The sequence below is a fragment of the Vipera ursinii genome (assembly GCF_947247035.1).
Source record: "Vipera ursinii genome assembly, chromosome: 2".
NCBI classification, from domain to species: domain Eukaryota; kingdom Metazoa; phylum Chordata; class Lepidosauria; order Squamata; family Viperidae; genus Vipera; species Vipera ursinii.
The window spans coordinates 158,525,613-158,541,663 of NC_139513.1; the positions used below are offsets into that span (position 1 = coordinate 158,525,613).

The 16,051-nt window shown below is 38.9% G+C and overlaps 1 protein-coding gene across 8 annotated transcripts in view; it reads right to left on the bottom strand.

The window, feature by feature from the left end:
- COL5A3 (collagen type V alpha 3 chain) overlaps positions 1 to 16,051 on the bottom strand; it is a 135,833-nt gene that overhangs the window by 69,662 nt on the left and 50,120 nt on the right. For all 8 annotated transcript variants that reach the window (XR_014491372.1, XM_083353980.1, XM_083353979.1 and 5 more), the window contains 10 exons: positions 14,014 to 14,199; positions 11,527 to 11,577; positions 10,709 to 10,750; positions 9,264 to 9,326; positions 8,962 to 9,036; positions 8,220 to 8,303; positions 6,342 to 6,398; positions 4,475 to 4,528; positions 361 to 414; positions 211 to 264 (listed from right to left, as the gene is read on the bottom strand). Coding sequence is in view for 7 of the 8 variants with exons in the window: in XM_083353980.1 (XP_083210106.1) it covers positions 211 to 264; positions 361 to 414; positions 4,475 to 4,528; positions 6,342 to 6,398; positions 8,220 to 8,303; positions 8,962 to 9,036; positions 9,264 to 9,326; positions 10,709 to 10,750; positions 11,527 to 11,577; positions 14,014 to 14,199 (720 nt within the window). In the remaining variant the exon portion in view is untranslated. The remainder of the gene's footprint in view (positions 1 to 210; positions 265 to 360; positions 415 to 4,474; positions 4,529 to 6,341; positions 6,399 to 8,219; positions 8,304 to 8,961; positions 9,037 to 9,263; positions 9,327 to 10,708; positions 10,751 to 11,526; positions 11,578 to 14,013; positions 14,200 to 16,051) is intronic.

Sequence of the window (16,051 nt, forward strand, 5' to 3'; positions counted from 1 at the left end):
TACGTGGCATGCATATCACACGGATGAAAAGTTCTCCTGAACCTGCCAAATTCAACATGAAAGTGGAAACAACATTTGATTCAGCTCTATTTGCACCCCACAATTGTGTTGCTATTGCAGGAAAGGCCAAACCACCATGGGAGTGGGAATCTCAAAACTCTCTTCCCCTCCTGTATGTGAATTCCACCCTACAATTAAGGTTTAGAACACCTTGGGTCCTGTTTCTCCTGGGAGTCCTCTGCCACCATCAGCTCCTGAACGACCCTTTAAAAAAATGAAAAGGGGGGAAAAAGAGTGAGAAAAGAGGGCAAAGGCAAGTATTTCTACAGATTGCCACTCATCCATGTATCTGATGCTTACCTGCTTGCCAGTTTTCCCTGGGGGTCCAATTGGTCCCTGTATCCCAGGGGCACCCTGCAATGAGAATTGAAACGAATGAGACCAACAGTTGCTCTATGTGTGTTTGTTTTCATATGAAAATTCACCTCCATTGGGAAAATGATGTGCCTTGACTTAAATCTCATCTGGAAGTTTTGGCCATTAGTGGCAATACATATTTTACATCAACCTCAATATAAGATCTATCAGAAAGGATGTCTTATAGATGCCCTATGCTACTGATAAGAACAAAGTTGTAAGGAGCCCTGGTGGTGGAATGGTTACAATGCAACGCTGCAGGCTAACTCTGCCCACAGTCTGGAGTTCGATCCTAATGGGTTCAGGCTTGACTCAGCCTTCCATCCTGAAGTCCCTTAAAGGAGGAGCCAGATTGTTGGGGGCAATATGCTAACATTGTAAGAGATTGCTGTAAAGAGTGGAATATGTAAAAAGTGGCTGGTGTATGGAGTGGTATATAAGTCTAAATGCTATTGTTACTGCTATATTAAGATCCAAAAACAATTACCAATCTGGAATGCAACATCTTTTTTTTATAAATTTTAACTTTATTTCCAAAGTTAAAATACAAACTTCAAAAAAAACCCAAAAACAACAAACAAAGCAAAAACTAAACAAAACTAAAAATGTGCATAAAAACATACACACATATTCTCCCCTAACTGAATACTGATAAATATATTTCAACAATAATAGTTTGCCAAACAGGTCTACAGTCTGTAAACCTCTCTAGCAATAGTTGCCCAACTAATTTGACCTACCATATATTTACTGGGGGGAAAAAATCAGTTTAACAGGTAAAGCTAACAAAACTAAACTCCAAAGTCCTCTGTTAACAGTCTATTATTGCATTTCACATGCAGAATGTCCACTGTGGCTTCTAATCTTTGACAGACCACTGCAATCATCATATCTAATCTGTCCAGGGTCAAATGTCTTTGATTGATTCTTAATAATAACATGTTTTCCTTAAAATTATAGTTTTTCTGTTGTATTTCCACAAGTTTCAGAAGTTTTTTGAGCCAGTTAAACCACAACATCTCTTTAACAGTTGTCTTCTAACTGAATATACTAAGTCTATTCCATAATCTCCATCAGTTTTCTTAAGAAAGTCTAGTTCATCACTGATCCATTGCTATCTCTAAGCGTTCATACCCCTTTCAGCCTTCTCCAACAAGCCTGCAATTCTCAAACAAAGCTCATTCTCCTTCAGTTCTGTCAGCAACAAATTGACTTCCAATTGGAAGTCTAATTTAGCTGTATTATTTTGTATCTGAGAATCAACCTTAGGTTGATGTATGACTGTTGTTAAACCATCAAACATTTTATCTATATTTTCACTCAGAACTTGTAAGTTGAAAAGCATTTTTAAAGCTTCCAAAAGTTTTTTTGATTACGTTGATATGGCTTTATTGTTGTTTCCATTTTTAATATAGTCTAAATTTCTTTTATACTGTAGCTGGACTTTCACAACAAAACATAGGCAATTCCTCTCAAGGACAAAAGAAGTTGATATTCCATAATAAAATGTCTGCAGGAAAAATTAAGATAATATTTCCCATGAAGGAGAATAAGTAGAAACAAAAGAGAAAATTTTCATCTAATCAGAAAAAAAAGTTAAGAGAACAGAAATATATACAAAAGCAAATTAAAAAAAGGAAAATTATTCTTAAAATTAGTAAAACACAAAAGCTTTGCAGTGGCCTGGTACAGATATAAATCAAATCACATCATTTTCACTACCAAAGAGAAAAGCTTTATGCTGTTGGTTTCAACATGGCAAAAACAAAAGTTTCTTAAATCCAAAGCAAAGCAACAAAAAAGATAAAAAGTTCACAGTATAGCAAAGGGCATAAAAATAAATCAGCATTTAACCGTACATTTCATTAAAGATGTAAGTCAAAAGCAAAAAAGAAATTCAAAGCAAGATGTTTAAAACCTAGGCCTAAAGAAAAAAAAATGCTGACAGGAAAAGATGGAGACCTGACCCTCCAATCGCTCTTATCAAGAATCACAATTGTCTAGATCCGTGGTGGCAAACCTATGGCACATGCGCCCTCGCCCCAGTCCTAAGCCTTCAGCTGGGTTTTATAAACCCTTTTCACTTTAGGCCTCTGCTGCCATGTGCAAAAAAAAAAGAAGGTTCAATCAATCAAGCAATTTCAACTTCTCGCGGGGGGGGGGGAAAGATCTCGCAAAGTTGGAATTGATTGATTGAACTTTTTAGTCCCACCCAGTCTGCTGTTACCACTGCAGCCACACCCACCCAATTGGCCATACCCACCCAATGGGTCATGCCCACCCGGCACCCAACAATACATAAGTGGGCTTTGGGTTGCAGTTTGGGCACTCGGTTTCTAAAAGGTTTGCCATCACTGGTCTAGATTCATCTTCTCATCTGAGCATAGTCTTGAATCATTCCTAATTGCTCACATTCAGATCTGGGGAGTGTGCTGACAAAGATCCAGCTTTGGCAGCAAAGTCAGCTGTTTGTCAGCAAGAGAAAAATTCATCCTGCCATGCAGTGTGCCATTTCCTGGAGGATTCCAAAATGCAGGATCTAAGCTATCTATCACCAATTACATTACACTTGTTATTACATAATAAAACTATTCCAGAAAAAGAGAAGAATTTAAACCCTATTCCTATAAATACTTATGTCTTCAGACCCATAAGAAAGACTTCTTGTGTGTATCCCAAACTTGTGATTCAAGAAGGTGGAGTCTTCCTCATTAGGAATTTTGCTCTTTGGAGCATATTCTTGAGAAAGACTTAGTACTTCATTCCTTTCCTGATGTTAGATCAGAAGAAGAGAACTTTGAGATTTTCCAGACAGTATCCCCTCTGTTAATTCTCAATTTCCATTTATAAGATATGTTCTTGGATTATGGTTCCTGAAAGTTGTTTGCGAGAGCTACGGATGACTTATCCTGGGACAGGTGGTGATCAAAAATCTGAAATTACTGTATGTTTAATCTTATTACATTTCTTTCGATCCTCTGAATGAATTTTATGATACATTTTTTAAAGGGGGGGATGGGGCTGAAATAGGGTACAATATAAATCATAAATAAATAAATTACAAATAATTTTCTATTGGTCAGTGGTAGGGCAAGGGTGTAATAGATAATATACCAGGAAAATCTTGAAAAAGACCTACATTTCTTCAATAATTTTGCACCCTAGGGATGTATTTTTATTCCATGAATGGTAAATGTTTATGATGAGGGGAAGGAGGGAAAGAAAAAAGAAATTGATTGAAAAAAGACTCTTTTACTTACTTTGCTACCAATGCCAGAATTCTGTCTGCTAAGGATAACCTAAAAGCCTTCTCATCTGAGCATGCCAGGGGAAAAGATCAGCATGCTTAAAATGGCTACAGTACACGTTCCAAATTTGAGGGAAGGGATGAATTATTATCTGTTTTGCTTATTTCATATTCAGATTCAATTTTTATGCAGCTCAATAAAGAAGAGTACAATATAATAGGCAAAGTAAATTATCATGGTAGAGAAATTTTAATGTGAAAGACATGTATACTATACCAAACTATAAAATGGACAGGAAATAAACAAGTGGAAGAATAATGAGGGAGAGCCACTTTAGTCTAAGCAGGGGTGGATAACTATGGCCCTTTTATGACTTGTGTACTTCAATTCCCAGAATTCCTGAACCAGCATGGCTTGAAGTTGAAATCCACAAGTCATAAAGGGGCCATAGTTCCCCACCTCTAATCTAATGGTTAATCACCAGGCTAGAAACAGGAGACTGAGTTCTATTCCCACCTTGGGAACAAACTCGGTGACCATGAATCATTCATTCATGAAGAAAGCCACTGACAATATTTTGCCAGGAAAACTGCAGAGATTATGGTCCAGGCAGTCAACAGCAGTCAAGACTGCTGACAAAAAGAGAAAAGGCTGAGAAAGCTTAAATGGAAAAGAAACTGGACGTCAGCCTGGCATTTTTATACTTCACACTTTACCAACCTTGTGTCCTCCAGAGGTGTTAGATTTCCACTCCCAGAATTCCCTACCAGCAAAGCCCAAGCCCCTCCTCTCCATCTTCAGCAACCAACCTGGGGTCCGGCGTCACCCGAATCCCCTTTTTGTCCTGATTTTCCTGGGAGACCCTGCAGAAACCGTATTGTAAGTAGGTTAATTTCTTCCATAATATTCCAAAGATGAACAATCCAACCACACTAAACATATATCCAGGATCTGATGGGGGAGGAAGACTATTCTATCTGTTAACTTTAAAAAAATCAGCCTTGGTGGAGCAGTGGGCTAATGCCTCCTTAAGTAACACCAGCTGCCTGCAATTAGTGCAGGTTCGCGTCCCACCAGGCTCAAGGTTGACTCAGCCTTCCATCCTTCCGAGGGAGGTAAAATGAGGACCCAGATTATTGGGGGCAATAATGCCACTGGGGGGGGGGCGAAAGCCCTAATAATAAGCAGGCATATACATAGAATGAAGGCTATTGCTAAGCACATTGATTTGTGCTTCTTAGATTGTAAGCTGCCCTGAGTCTTCGGAGAAGGGCGGGATATAAATGGGATTAAAAAAAAATTACATATGAGGGAAAATTTATGGCATTCTTCTCCTGAAAACACTAGGTTCTCCTTGAACAGAAAGTGATACATGTTATGATATCGTCTACACCTGTGCTGGTGAACCTATGGCATGGGTGCCACAGGTGGCACTCAGAGCCCTCTCTGTGGGTACGTGTGCCATTGCCCCAGTCCTAGGCCTTCAGCTGGGTTTTATAAAACCTTTTCGCTTTAGGCCTCCACCGATGTGTACAAAAAAAAAAGTTTCAATCAATCAATCAATTTCAACTTCTCGCAGGAAAAAAAAGGTTCTCACAAAGTTGGAATTGATTGCTTGAACTTTTTAGTCCCACTCAGTCTGCCATTACCACTGCAGCCATGCCCATCCAATGGGCCACGCCAACAAAATTGGCCATACCCACCCAAAGGGCCACACCCACCCAGCACCCGATGATACGTAAGTGGGTTTTGGGTTGCAGTTTGGACACTTGGTCTCTAAAAGGTTCGCCATCACTGGTGTACACACTCAATTCCTATTAATGGAGAGTTATGGGGAATTGTGATTTCACACAGCATAAGGTAAATTTGGGGGAATGGTCTGGAGCAAAAAACACAGGAGCTAAAGTTGTTATCATTGATATCTGTGGGAGCTCCACATTTGCCTAAGCCAATTAACTTTCTATATGTGAACTGCTATTATCTGATATCAGCAACAATGTAGTATAAAGGAAAATCAGATAAAGACATTACACCCCGGCATGGTTTTCTCTACCCACTTTGCACCTTCTGTGTTGCGTGGGAAAAACCCCATACCTAAGATCACTATAGAAATACACAAAATTTAGCAATTCAGGAATGGTTATTTTTCACAAAACGTAATAATTTCTCCTTCAAGACCATACAAATTCTTCCCTAGGCCATGCCATTTTAGGGAGGCCTAGCATGTTCCAAAGGGGGACTGAATTTCTAAAAACTGCTAAACTCTCCCCAAAATGGCATGATCCAGAGACCTCATGGTTTGGAGAGGAACTAGAATATCTTGGAGTTTTCAGAAACATTCCATTCCGTCCCTGAATTTTGTACATTCACAATATTGACACTATTAAGATCATTTGTAGCTTGGCGCACAAATAAGTTTAGACAATTTCAGGAGATTAAAGTTCTTTTCAATGTCTACGGAAGAAAACTGCCCGTGTGCCACCTACTACTTTTTTCTATGAAATCTGTTATGTGCTGAAGACTATTTCATTTCAGCCCAAATACAGTACATTGACGTTACTAAGCTAACCCATGATTCGCAGCATAGAGATGAGTATGAAACTCAAAACTTTCCTAAAAATTATACCCTATTACTCTCAATTTATGGAACAGCTTTGAACAATCACATTTACTCACTAGTGGTCCGGGCCTTCCCGTGAGTCCCATTGGGCCAGGGGGCCCTTTCATAGAAAGCTGAGAAGAGAAAGAAAATGATGAGCTGCAGTAAAATCAAAAGGAATTGGGAAGAAATTCATTGAGTAATTGTAAATAAGAAGATGCTGCCTTGAGGTAGGTGTTTAAAGTGGGAGAAAAAACAATATTTAGGGGTTAGTAGTTTCATTCATCTTTATTTCTTCTGATTGTACCACTATAGCTGGAGAAGTGGACAGACTTAGCTCAGGAATGGTCTTGGTTTTGCTTAGTTTTAACTAAGCCAATTTCTGTCTAATTCAAATGAATGAGAAAAGGCATGTTATTCATCTTATTGTAGGGCGTGATTATATCATTAACCTAAATTAATTATTGAAAAGATCTTCAAATGAATTCTCAACCCAGCTGCAGATTTAATTTAGGACCATTTTTTTAAAAGAACAAAAAATCTTAAATCAATCAAATCAGTTCTCCCTTGGGCTGGGTGAAGATTTTGTTTCTCTTCCATACTGTACGATGATTTATCTACTTAAGTATGATTTACTAAACTATTCCTTGAAACAGAAGGTGGATATTTTATATGGAAAACCTTTAGTGTTAGAATGGGTTTGCATGACACAGGTAACACAGTTGCTGCATCCTGAGGTAAACATACACTGCCATGAGTGACAATTGGCAAAACAGACACCATGATCAAATGGAGAAAGTCAATTATCAGGCTGGAGTCACTATCTGCAGTTTTATATCTTCTAAGGGGTGGGTGGAGGACTCTGGTTATTTCACATTTCAAAAGTGCGAAATAATCAGAGAACAGGAGTTCCTAGAGAGGTTCATTTTTTTTGAGGGGGCTGTTTTAGGCACTTGGTTTATATTAGTTGCAAAAGGGGATGCTAACCCTCTATGGTTCCTCTCTTCTAAGTTTGCTTGTTCTCTTCCAAGACTGCTTGAAATGAATAATCTGATTAATTTAAGTGCAAGGAAATGCAGAATCTTTAGGATGAAAACTTTGCTGAACCCACGGTTAACTAAGTTTAATTGTTTATTGTTTGTTTGTTTGTTTTGAGCCAGTTTGGACATGTTCCTGCTGTTTTCTTGGCAAGATTTCAGAAGTGGTTTGCCACTTCCTCCTTCCTGAAAGAGTTCCCAAAGCCACTCAGCTGGCTTTGTGCCTAAGGTGGGACTAAAACTCATGATCTCTTAATTTCTAGCCTGATGCCTTAACCACTACTATGCCAAGCTGGCTCTCTGTTTTATACAATATACTTTTGTTTATACATTTCACTAATTCTGTCCGTGACCTGGTGAAGCAAACATAACCTCACTGAGGGAATTGGGATGCTGTGATTTAACGGATGATGAATAGATTAAGAGAGTGATTTCAATAATTTGATTAGCTGACATTCTGTGATGAGCCACCCGATTTAAAAAAATCACTTGAAAACCTGCAATATTATTATTTCAATTTATTCACCTATAATTCTCATTTGCAAGGTCAAATATCTCCTCTGGATGGTATTAGGAATTTGAGAAGAATATAGAACATTATCCAGGAGAGAAGTAAAAAATGAGAGAGGGCGAGAGAGACAGGGAGGGAGGGGGGGAGAGAGAGAGAGAGAGGTGTTGAATGAAGCAAAACAAGTTGACTACTTAGAGCAGACATGTCAAACTTGCGACCTCATGTGACCTCGCGCAACGTATCGGGACAGTTTTGCCATTGCCCGCAATGGGGTGGGCGCGGCTTCCACATGACGTGTCCGGCCTGTGGGCCAGCAGTTTGACACCCCTGACTTAGAGAATTCAAGATTTAAGACAAAGAAGCTCAACATAGGCACATATATTCATACATTTGCCCACCATACTTACCTTAGCTTGCTGTAAAATAGCCTGGGCCTGGGCCTCCTGGAAAGATACTGAAGGGCCTTTAAGTAAATCACCACGAAACTGGAACTGGAAATAGATCAGTAACACAAATTCAAGGAAGAGAACAATGGAATATTGAGGCTATGGCTAGATAAACTAGATGGCAATATGCCATTATTATGACACTACTACCCCAAGAAAGCAAATCTTCATATCTAGCATCTTTAAGTGAAAGCATCACCCACATTTATTAATTGAAATACTGCTTTGAGGTTTATTTGGTGCCAGGAGGGTAGAAAATGGGTTCAACTGTAGAAAACTCAAAACGTTCTGGTTTTGAAGATTATCAAGTCTCCTGTTCTTAGAGAGGGACGAATTGTATATTTGAACTTAGCTCATCGGTCTTCAAACTTTCCATATCAAAATCCTTTCCATATCAAAAAAAAAACTTCCCTCCTGGATACTTGGGTCACAATAAAGGTGAGTTCCCCTTGCTCTGTTTCTTATCTAACCTATCTTCTGGGATCTTATTTTACAATCAATGTCAACACACTTTTGCACCTGGAATATACTCAAAGTAATGCCCCTGGAAACTAAAAAAAAAAAGGATTCTCACTTTACATCAAATACTAACTAACGCTGAAAACAACATCCCTTTAGAATCTTTTTGCTTTTCAAAGGGACTGGATGACGTTGTTTCCTGCAAGTATATTCTCACACTGGCCCATTTCCCTGCATCACCTACTGGCAACATGAGCATTGTTCCAGGAGGTCCACGTAGCCCATCAACTCCTGGAAGACCTGGGAGTCCTGGTGGTCCCTGTGCAAAAGTAAGTAAGATATACCCCTGTCAATCATTCTTGAGAAACACAGGGCTAAACGAAAGCAACGTCAAGCTGGGGCTTGTCAAAGAGATAAACTGAAGGGGCACATGCCGGCAATTCCTTATTCCCCACACCCACCATTTTCAGAGAAGATGAAAAAAAAAACCCAGGGGGAAAATCGAAGAGACTACCATTCCTTTGAATCATATCGTGATTTCCTTACCTGCTCGCCAGGATCTCCTGGAAATCCTGGTGGCCCTGGTGATCCCATGGGACCCATCTCTCCCTGGAGCAGAAAATTAAGATAAATGAAGAAAAGCTCACACACAATTCCTCTTTTAAAATAGAAACATCAGGACACAGTAATATCCAAGTCCAGCTTTCTACCAAATGTATCTAACAGCAACAATACCGTGCCTGACTGTTCCAAAAATCAGGCTCCAGGCAATGAAGTTTAAAAATTAAGCATAGTTCCCTTTTCCTCCCTATGAGTAACAGGAAAAAGACAGCATAAAGCACCTAAATACTAACATCAATCATTAGTCTGCTTCTGCAGATGTACTTGGATTATACTTTTTTGCAAAACTCTGTACTTCTCGACTAAAATTTCAAACACATATGGCATGTTTTATAAGAAATCTACCAATAAGCAACAAATGGTAACAGGTCCTTATTGAAGAAAGAAGTACTCAACTCTAATTCCACGCTGTTTTTGTATTTTTTTACTCCATCTTATCTGTTTGCTTACTTTCTTATAATGAGTTTAAATGGAGGGACTGTTGGTCTTTTCACTCTATAGAAGTTGATAATTGATTATAGGAAGGCAAATTGGGGAAGTAAATTAAGAAGTGTTTGAAAGATCTGTGATCAGAATACCAGTTGATCTTTGACAGACTGATAAAAAGACTCCCAACTTCTTATAATTTCTTTTCTGGATCGTGAGCTGTTGAAATAAAGGTTTCTTAAGTTTCCAGGAGTCAACAGCTTGAGGGCTGTAACTCAGTGCAGTTCAAGAAATAGGTATCTAATTTCCAAACACACTAATTTTTATATTTTCTTCCAACTGCCTGGCAAAACAAAACAGAGAGAAGAATACTGTTACTTTCGTGCTAAAATATTAGGGTGGGAGGAATCACAGAAATATTCACACTCCCATGAAATGTTACTGAGTGTTTTTTTTGGGCAAATCAATCATCATGCACGAACTGCACAGTTCAGCGGGTCATGTTCATGGGAGTAATCACGCTACATGAAGTTCAAATGTATCTTTTCGCCTGCATACACCCTGATTGTATTTACTCCATGCCCTGCAAGAAGGTTTACTGTATATTAAATATATTTTCAAACATCTGTGATTGAGACAAAATCCTACAGAGAAGGGCCAATTAACCCTCTCAAGACATTCCTGTGATTTTGTTTCTCCCATCTAAGGACGCATAGGGGAAAGGCAGAAAAAGGAGCAGAAACACATAGAGAAAAATCTATTCCTAATCCTATATAATAGCACCAAACTGGATTGTGCTGCTGCAAATCGTCTCTCCTTGCCCAGAAAGGGGGGTGGGGGAGCCAGGAGCCAGCAAGGAAGTGACCACCTCCTAAGTAACTTTGAGAAATAACTAAATAACTGGCTGGGAAAACTGATGACACCATACTTATTATGTCTCTCACCTGTGGTCCTCGATATCCAACTGGCCCTTCAAAAATGATACCCTGCAACCAAAAGAAAGGAGAAAAATTCAACAACCCTGAACTGGTTCTGAACGGAAGGGGTGACTCTGTGGCCTGTGAATATTCACAAAATTACATAGTGAATACAGTTGCCTCTAAGCACTGAAATATGTTCACGCACTTGTAAAAAGGATAAGAGAAATGCTAATGATTCTTTAATACCTGAGGAATAAACCACTTGCGTGCTTATGATTAAATGTTCTGCACAAGTAACAAGCTTGTAGACATCCTTGTTCAATGTATAAAAAAATAGATAGCTCATTGTTGCATTATTAGATCACCTGTACCCATGAGATATTATTATGATATATGCCAGTGATTCTGGGGCATAATTAAGCTAACAATCCTCAGAAGGGAAAACTATATTGTGATCTATACTTTTCAGAGGGAAAACCCAGCATATCACAGCTAATAATAAAGTATACACAACATTCAATTAAGATCCAGAAACCACTCTGTGAATACAGTAAAGAAACAGATTTCCCATTCTCATATATTTGTAAATGTTTGGTTTTGTATTTGTCTGCAAGATTTTTGTCCTCATCCAAGATCCAATTCTCCATCTCAAGTTTCCAGAGAATATTGCTAGTATCATCTCTCAACTGTTTAACAACCAGTAGAATTTTGGATATTTATCCTTCCAAGAATCAAAACTGAATTGACCACAAACCCCAAGCCACTATTTGGTGGTGAAATTAAGTCTCCAGCCAGACTGATGGATCTTGGCAAAGCCAGAACAGAAAACATATCTTACTCACAGGTTCGATGACTGCTGCCTCCCCTTTCTGTCCCTTCAGATTGGGTTGCCGCTACAGACACAAAGGAAATAAATAATCACCATGAGGACCAGTAGTTATGATAATGTTACAATTTGCATTGTAGATGGAGAGGATCTCCTAAAGTAGAGGAGACCGAACAGAAGAAATTCAAGATGATTGTTTCTTCAATCTGATTTACTGAGCCACAAATCTTAGGCCATCTACTATTCAAACAGAAACAAGTTACTGTACCTTAAAATGAAGGTGGATTTGATTCTGGACTATGTGGGTTGTTGGAAAGAAGTGTGGGATTTTTCTGAGTTGACTAAGTGTGAGAACTGACACTGAGGGCTAGCTGTTGCTTAGATAGAAAGTGATCTCCAGTGACCTTTCCTGTAAAGTAAGCTATCCCACACTTCTCCAGACTTAATGCATGGTGAGTGAAATTGGAAACAAGTTCAAGAACTGAGTTTCCATGAGTTGGTCCATGGAGCAAACCCAACTCCAAAGGCATAGGGCAAGACACCAAAAGGCAAAATAGCATGAAATCAAACAAAGGAATAAAATTAATTAAAATTAAAATCCCCTCACCTGAGTCCCGAGCACCTGTGAATTAAATCTTACTGTGTTTTCTTTTATCACTAACAGCCCTGAGCAAAAAGATCCTAGAAGATTGGATTTTTTTTAAAAAAAATCAATATTTATTGTGTTTTAATTTATGATGTTTCCATGTTTTGGTCTGAACTAGGTGGCAACACAGAGGGAATTTTGACTGATCTTAAGAAGCTGAGCCAGGTTGGATGTGATTAGTACCAATAGGAATTATCAGGGCTATTGGCTGGGCTGGAAAGTCCCCCCCCCCCGCCCACAGAATCCAAGAAGAAGGCAGCAGCAAACATGTTTTCTTTATTCATAGCCATCTAAGTGCTGAAAGTTATGTTTGACTTGATAGAAATTCTTGATGTTGCTCAAAAGCAATTTCTTGGTCCAAAAGGTGGAACTGAAATCCTTGCCATGAGAAATAATGCACCCTGGGAATATGTGATGCACAGTAGATTCTGGACTGAGTCAGAGGACTCAAAATAGGGCAAGTTAAACTTGGTTTATATGCCAAGTTTCCATCCCAGCCTGGTGGCAATTAGCCATTGGGAAAAGAGTGGGTGAGGCATAGGGGCAACAAGACATTCATAAATATTTTTTATTAATGTCATAGAAGTTTCAGTGCTCCTAGGTTCCAAACAAAAATAGGGCACTCTCGGCAAATATTTAGGTGGAGACAGACATATCCTTCTGAGAAGCAGCAGAGCCAGAATTGCTTCTCTTTAAACCCATAACATTCTCTTTTTAAAATAATCTGTAGTAGGTTCCATGGGAAATAGTTTTGGAGCATCCTAGACATGAGAGACAACTGAAAATATGTCTTGGGCACCAACACGCCTCCTCACCTCCGTTTTACTCATTAAAATATATTTGCGACTTTTTTTTAATATAAAGAGAGATTGTGGTTGTAGGTATATGTAGGGAATTAACAAACCCAGCCTGATGCGCAGTGGAAGCATGACTGAAAATGGATTCAGCTTCTTTAATGGGCTCAGCTCATAAGCTGCAGCAGCTCAGTTCATCAGATGCACAGACTGGCTTGACTGCTGTAGGATTTAAACTGGAGTGAGGAGGGGGCAAGACAGCATGGTTATGCAGATGGGTTAAATGAGAGGCAGATTATAAACCCATTGTAGCTCTGTTGGTGAACTACCGCCTTTTGCTATTCCATCTTCTCATGGATTTCCGATGAGACTTTGGGTCTCTGACCCTCAACAAGCAGTGCAACTGAGGGTCATGGCCTAACAGTGAAGCAACAGAAGTTTTTTTTTATTTTATTTTTTTATTTTAATTCCATTTATATCCCGCCCTTCTCCGAAGACTCAGGGCGGCTTACAAGCTTAGCAGTAGCCTTCATTCTATTTATATGCCTGCTTATTAGGGCTTTCACACACCCCCTAAGCGGCATTATTACAAAGTCAGCTTAATTGCCCCCAACAATCTTACAAGTTGCTTACGAGGGAGGGCAAATCAGGAGCAATTTATGTCCAGTAATGCTAGCCTCATTGATAAGATTCTCTTTGCTCTGGCAATGGGAAGAGTGTTAAGTTGGTTCTCAGATTTCACTATTATTTTCAAGAGACTGTACAATCAGCATTTTTAATACAAGTGAGATAGGCCCTTTCCTCCCTTATTCTAAAGTTTAAAGTGTTTAAATGGTATCTCCCATTTGCAAGATTATCTTCTAATTAGAATTGTAATACTTGCGTTCCAACTGGTTAAACCTCAGTATGTTTTTGAACTTATACAATCAAAAACAAGCACCACTGAGTAAAATTGAGCTTAATTCCAAATCAGGAATTGCATTATTTGAATGAAATGAGATGTATTTTCTGCAGCGCTCAGATTGTTACTCATTGCTTAGAGAAATGTTTGTAAAGTTGCTACCTCGGGAAATAGGATGGTGGCTTCAATGTGCTCAGATGAATCATACCGCTCTGCTTCACTGGCCCCTCGTCGGTCATAGTAGTCCTCATAATCTTTATTGTAAAGTCTCTCATCAAATGCCCTGTGAGTGACACTGGCATTCAAGTCTGTATTCTCATTGATTAAATACTCTTCTCCAAGAAGGTCCTGTTGGGATTAGAAAAGGGGATACGAAGTACAGCAGATGTATTCAGTGACAATTACTTTTCACACTATTAGGCTCTTCCTATATGTGACTCTTTCTCCCTTACCATTACATTCTGTTTTCCTTTAAAAGAAAAGAAACTTTGTTCAGTGAATCCTGTTTGGGCCTGCAGAGATGCATATTCTAGAATTCAGGTAATGACTTTCTGTGGGCCACAACCTTTAATATGCATGTTCCTGTCCTGAACATATCAACAGACCTTTGGTTGTTCATATGTATACATCTATGTCTGGTTTCCATTATGACTGGATCTAACAAATTATGGGGATGGTTATAGGTAGCTCCTAATTAGGAGGGACGGGGAACATGAACCAAAGGTTCGATCCAGTGGACTTTCTTCCCCTGACAGGGCTAGGTATTAAACAGTTGGAGTACAACTGAAAAAGTTACAGATTTGCATGACAGTAATGTTATGAGGGAAGTAGTAATTTATTCCCATTTTAATTTTTAAGAGATAACAGCAAGGTTTAGACATTGGGGAACTTTGTTTCTAGTTTACATCATTTCCTTTATCGTTGTTTTACTTCGTTTACCAGAACCTCAAGATCACCAACTGAAACAAGAATATATTTTTTATTTTATTTTTTTATTTTAATCCCATTTATATCCCGCCCTTCTCCGAAGACTCAGGGCGGCTTACAATCTAAGCACAAATCAAATGTGCTTAGCAATAGCCTTCATTCTATGTATATGCCTGCTTATTAGGGCTTTCACCACCACCACCCCCAAGCGGCATTATTACAAAGTCAGCTTAATTGCCCCCAACAATCTGGGTCCTCATTTTACCTACCTCGGAAGGATGGAAGGCTGAGTCAACCTTGAGCCTGGTGGGATGCGAACCTGCACTAATTGCAGGCAGCTGGTGTTACTTAAGGAGGCATTAGCCCACTGCTCCACTAAGGCTCTGGTGCACATAGAATTAAAGTAGCTTTATGCACATAGAATTAAAGTAGCTTTAATTAATTAAAGCAAGTTGAGATTTTCTTTGTATCCCAGAAATGAATCCAAGTCTTACTCCCTTCCCATTTTCATCATTTCAGCCATAATGTATATTTTGGAATAATTCCTCAAATTGTTTAAGCCACAATCCAGATCATACCTAAAATCTTAATCCTATTTTAAAAGACAAGTAAGATCTCTCCCAAACAGAGATTGAAGGTAAATCTTAAGGAGTAGATTCCATAATTCTGAAGAAGTGTACAGTAGATAAACAAACGGAAGTTCAATGTCTTAAATTCAAATCATATAAAGATGTACCAGTAGATCCCAAACTATTACTCTCCCACTTCTGTTCTATCTTAAACTAGATTTACACTTCCAATGCATAATAATTAAATTACTGTTTTACTTCTTCATTTTTGCCACACACTGAGAGGGAAAAGGCAGCTGAATGATTTCTCTCCCAGACAGTAATCCTTACACTGTACCCTAGAAATGTTAACATTATTTCCTACAGTTATCCCATGGGAAATTACTGCAGCCTACAGTTGGATTTTCCCAGCAGGAATTTAATCACCAAATTGCTATTAGTTATGTGCAACCCCTATTGAGATTAGAGTATGTCCAGTTATTCTTTCAACAGTGAGGTCCTGAATGTGCCTTCCATTCAGCATTTTCAACAATCCGACAAGGGTTATTATACACTCTCTTTTGAGAATTTTAATGAAAAGGTTAGAATTGAAACTATATAATGGGTGGAGAACCGGAGACTGATGTCACTGAACTTTAATTAGAGCATAAGGTAGGAATCCCAGGTACAATTTTGCTCAGCATACATCTTGGATGGCTGGAAAC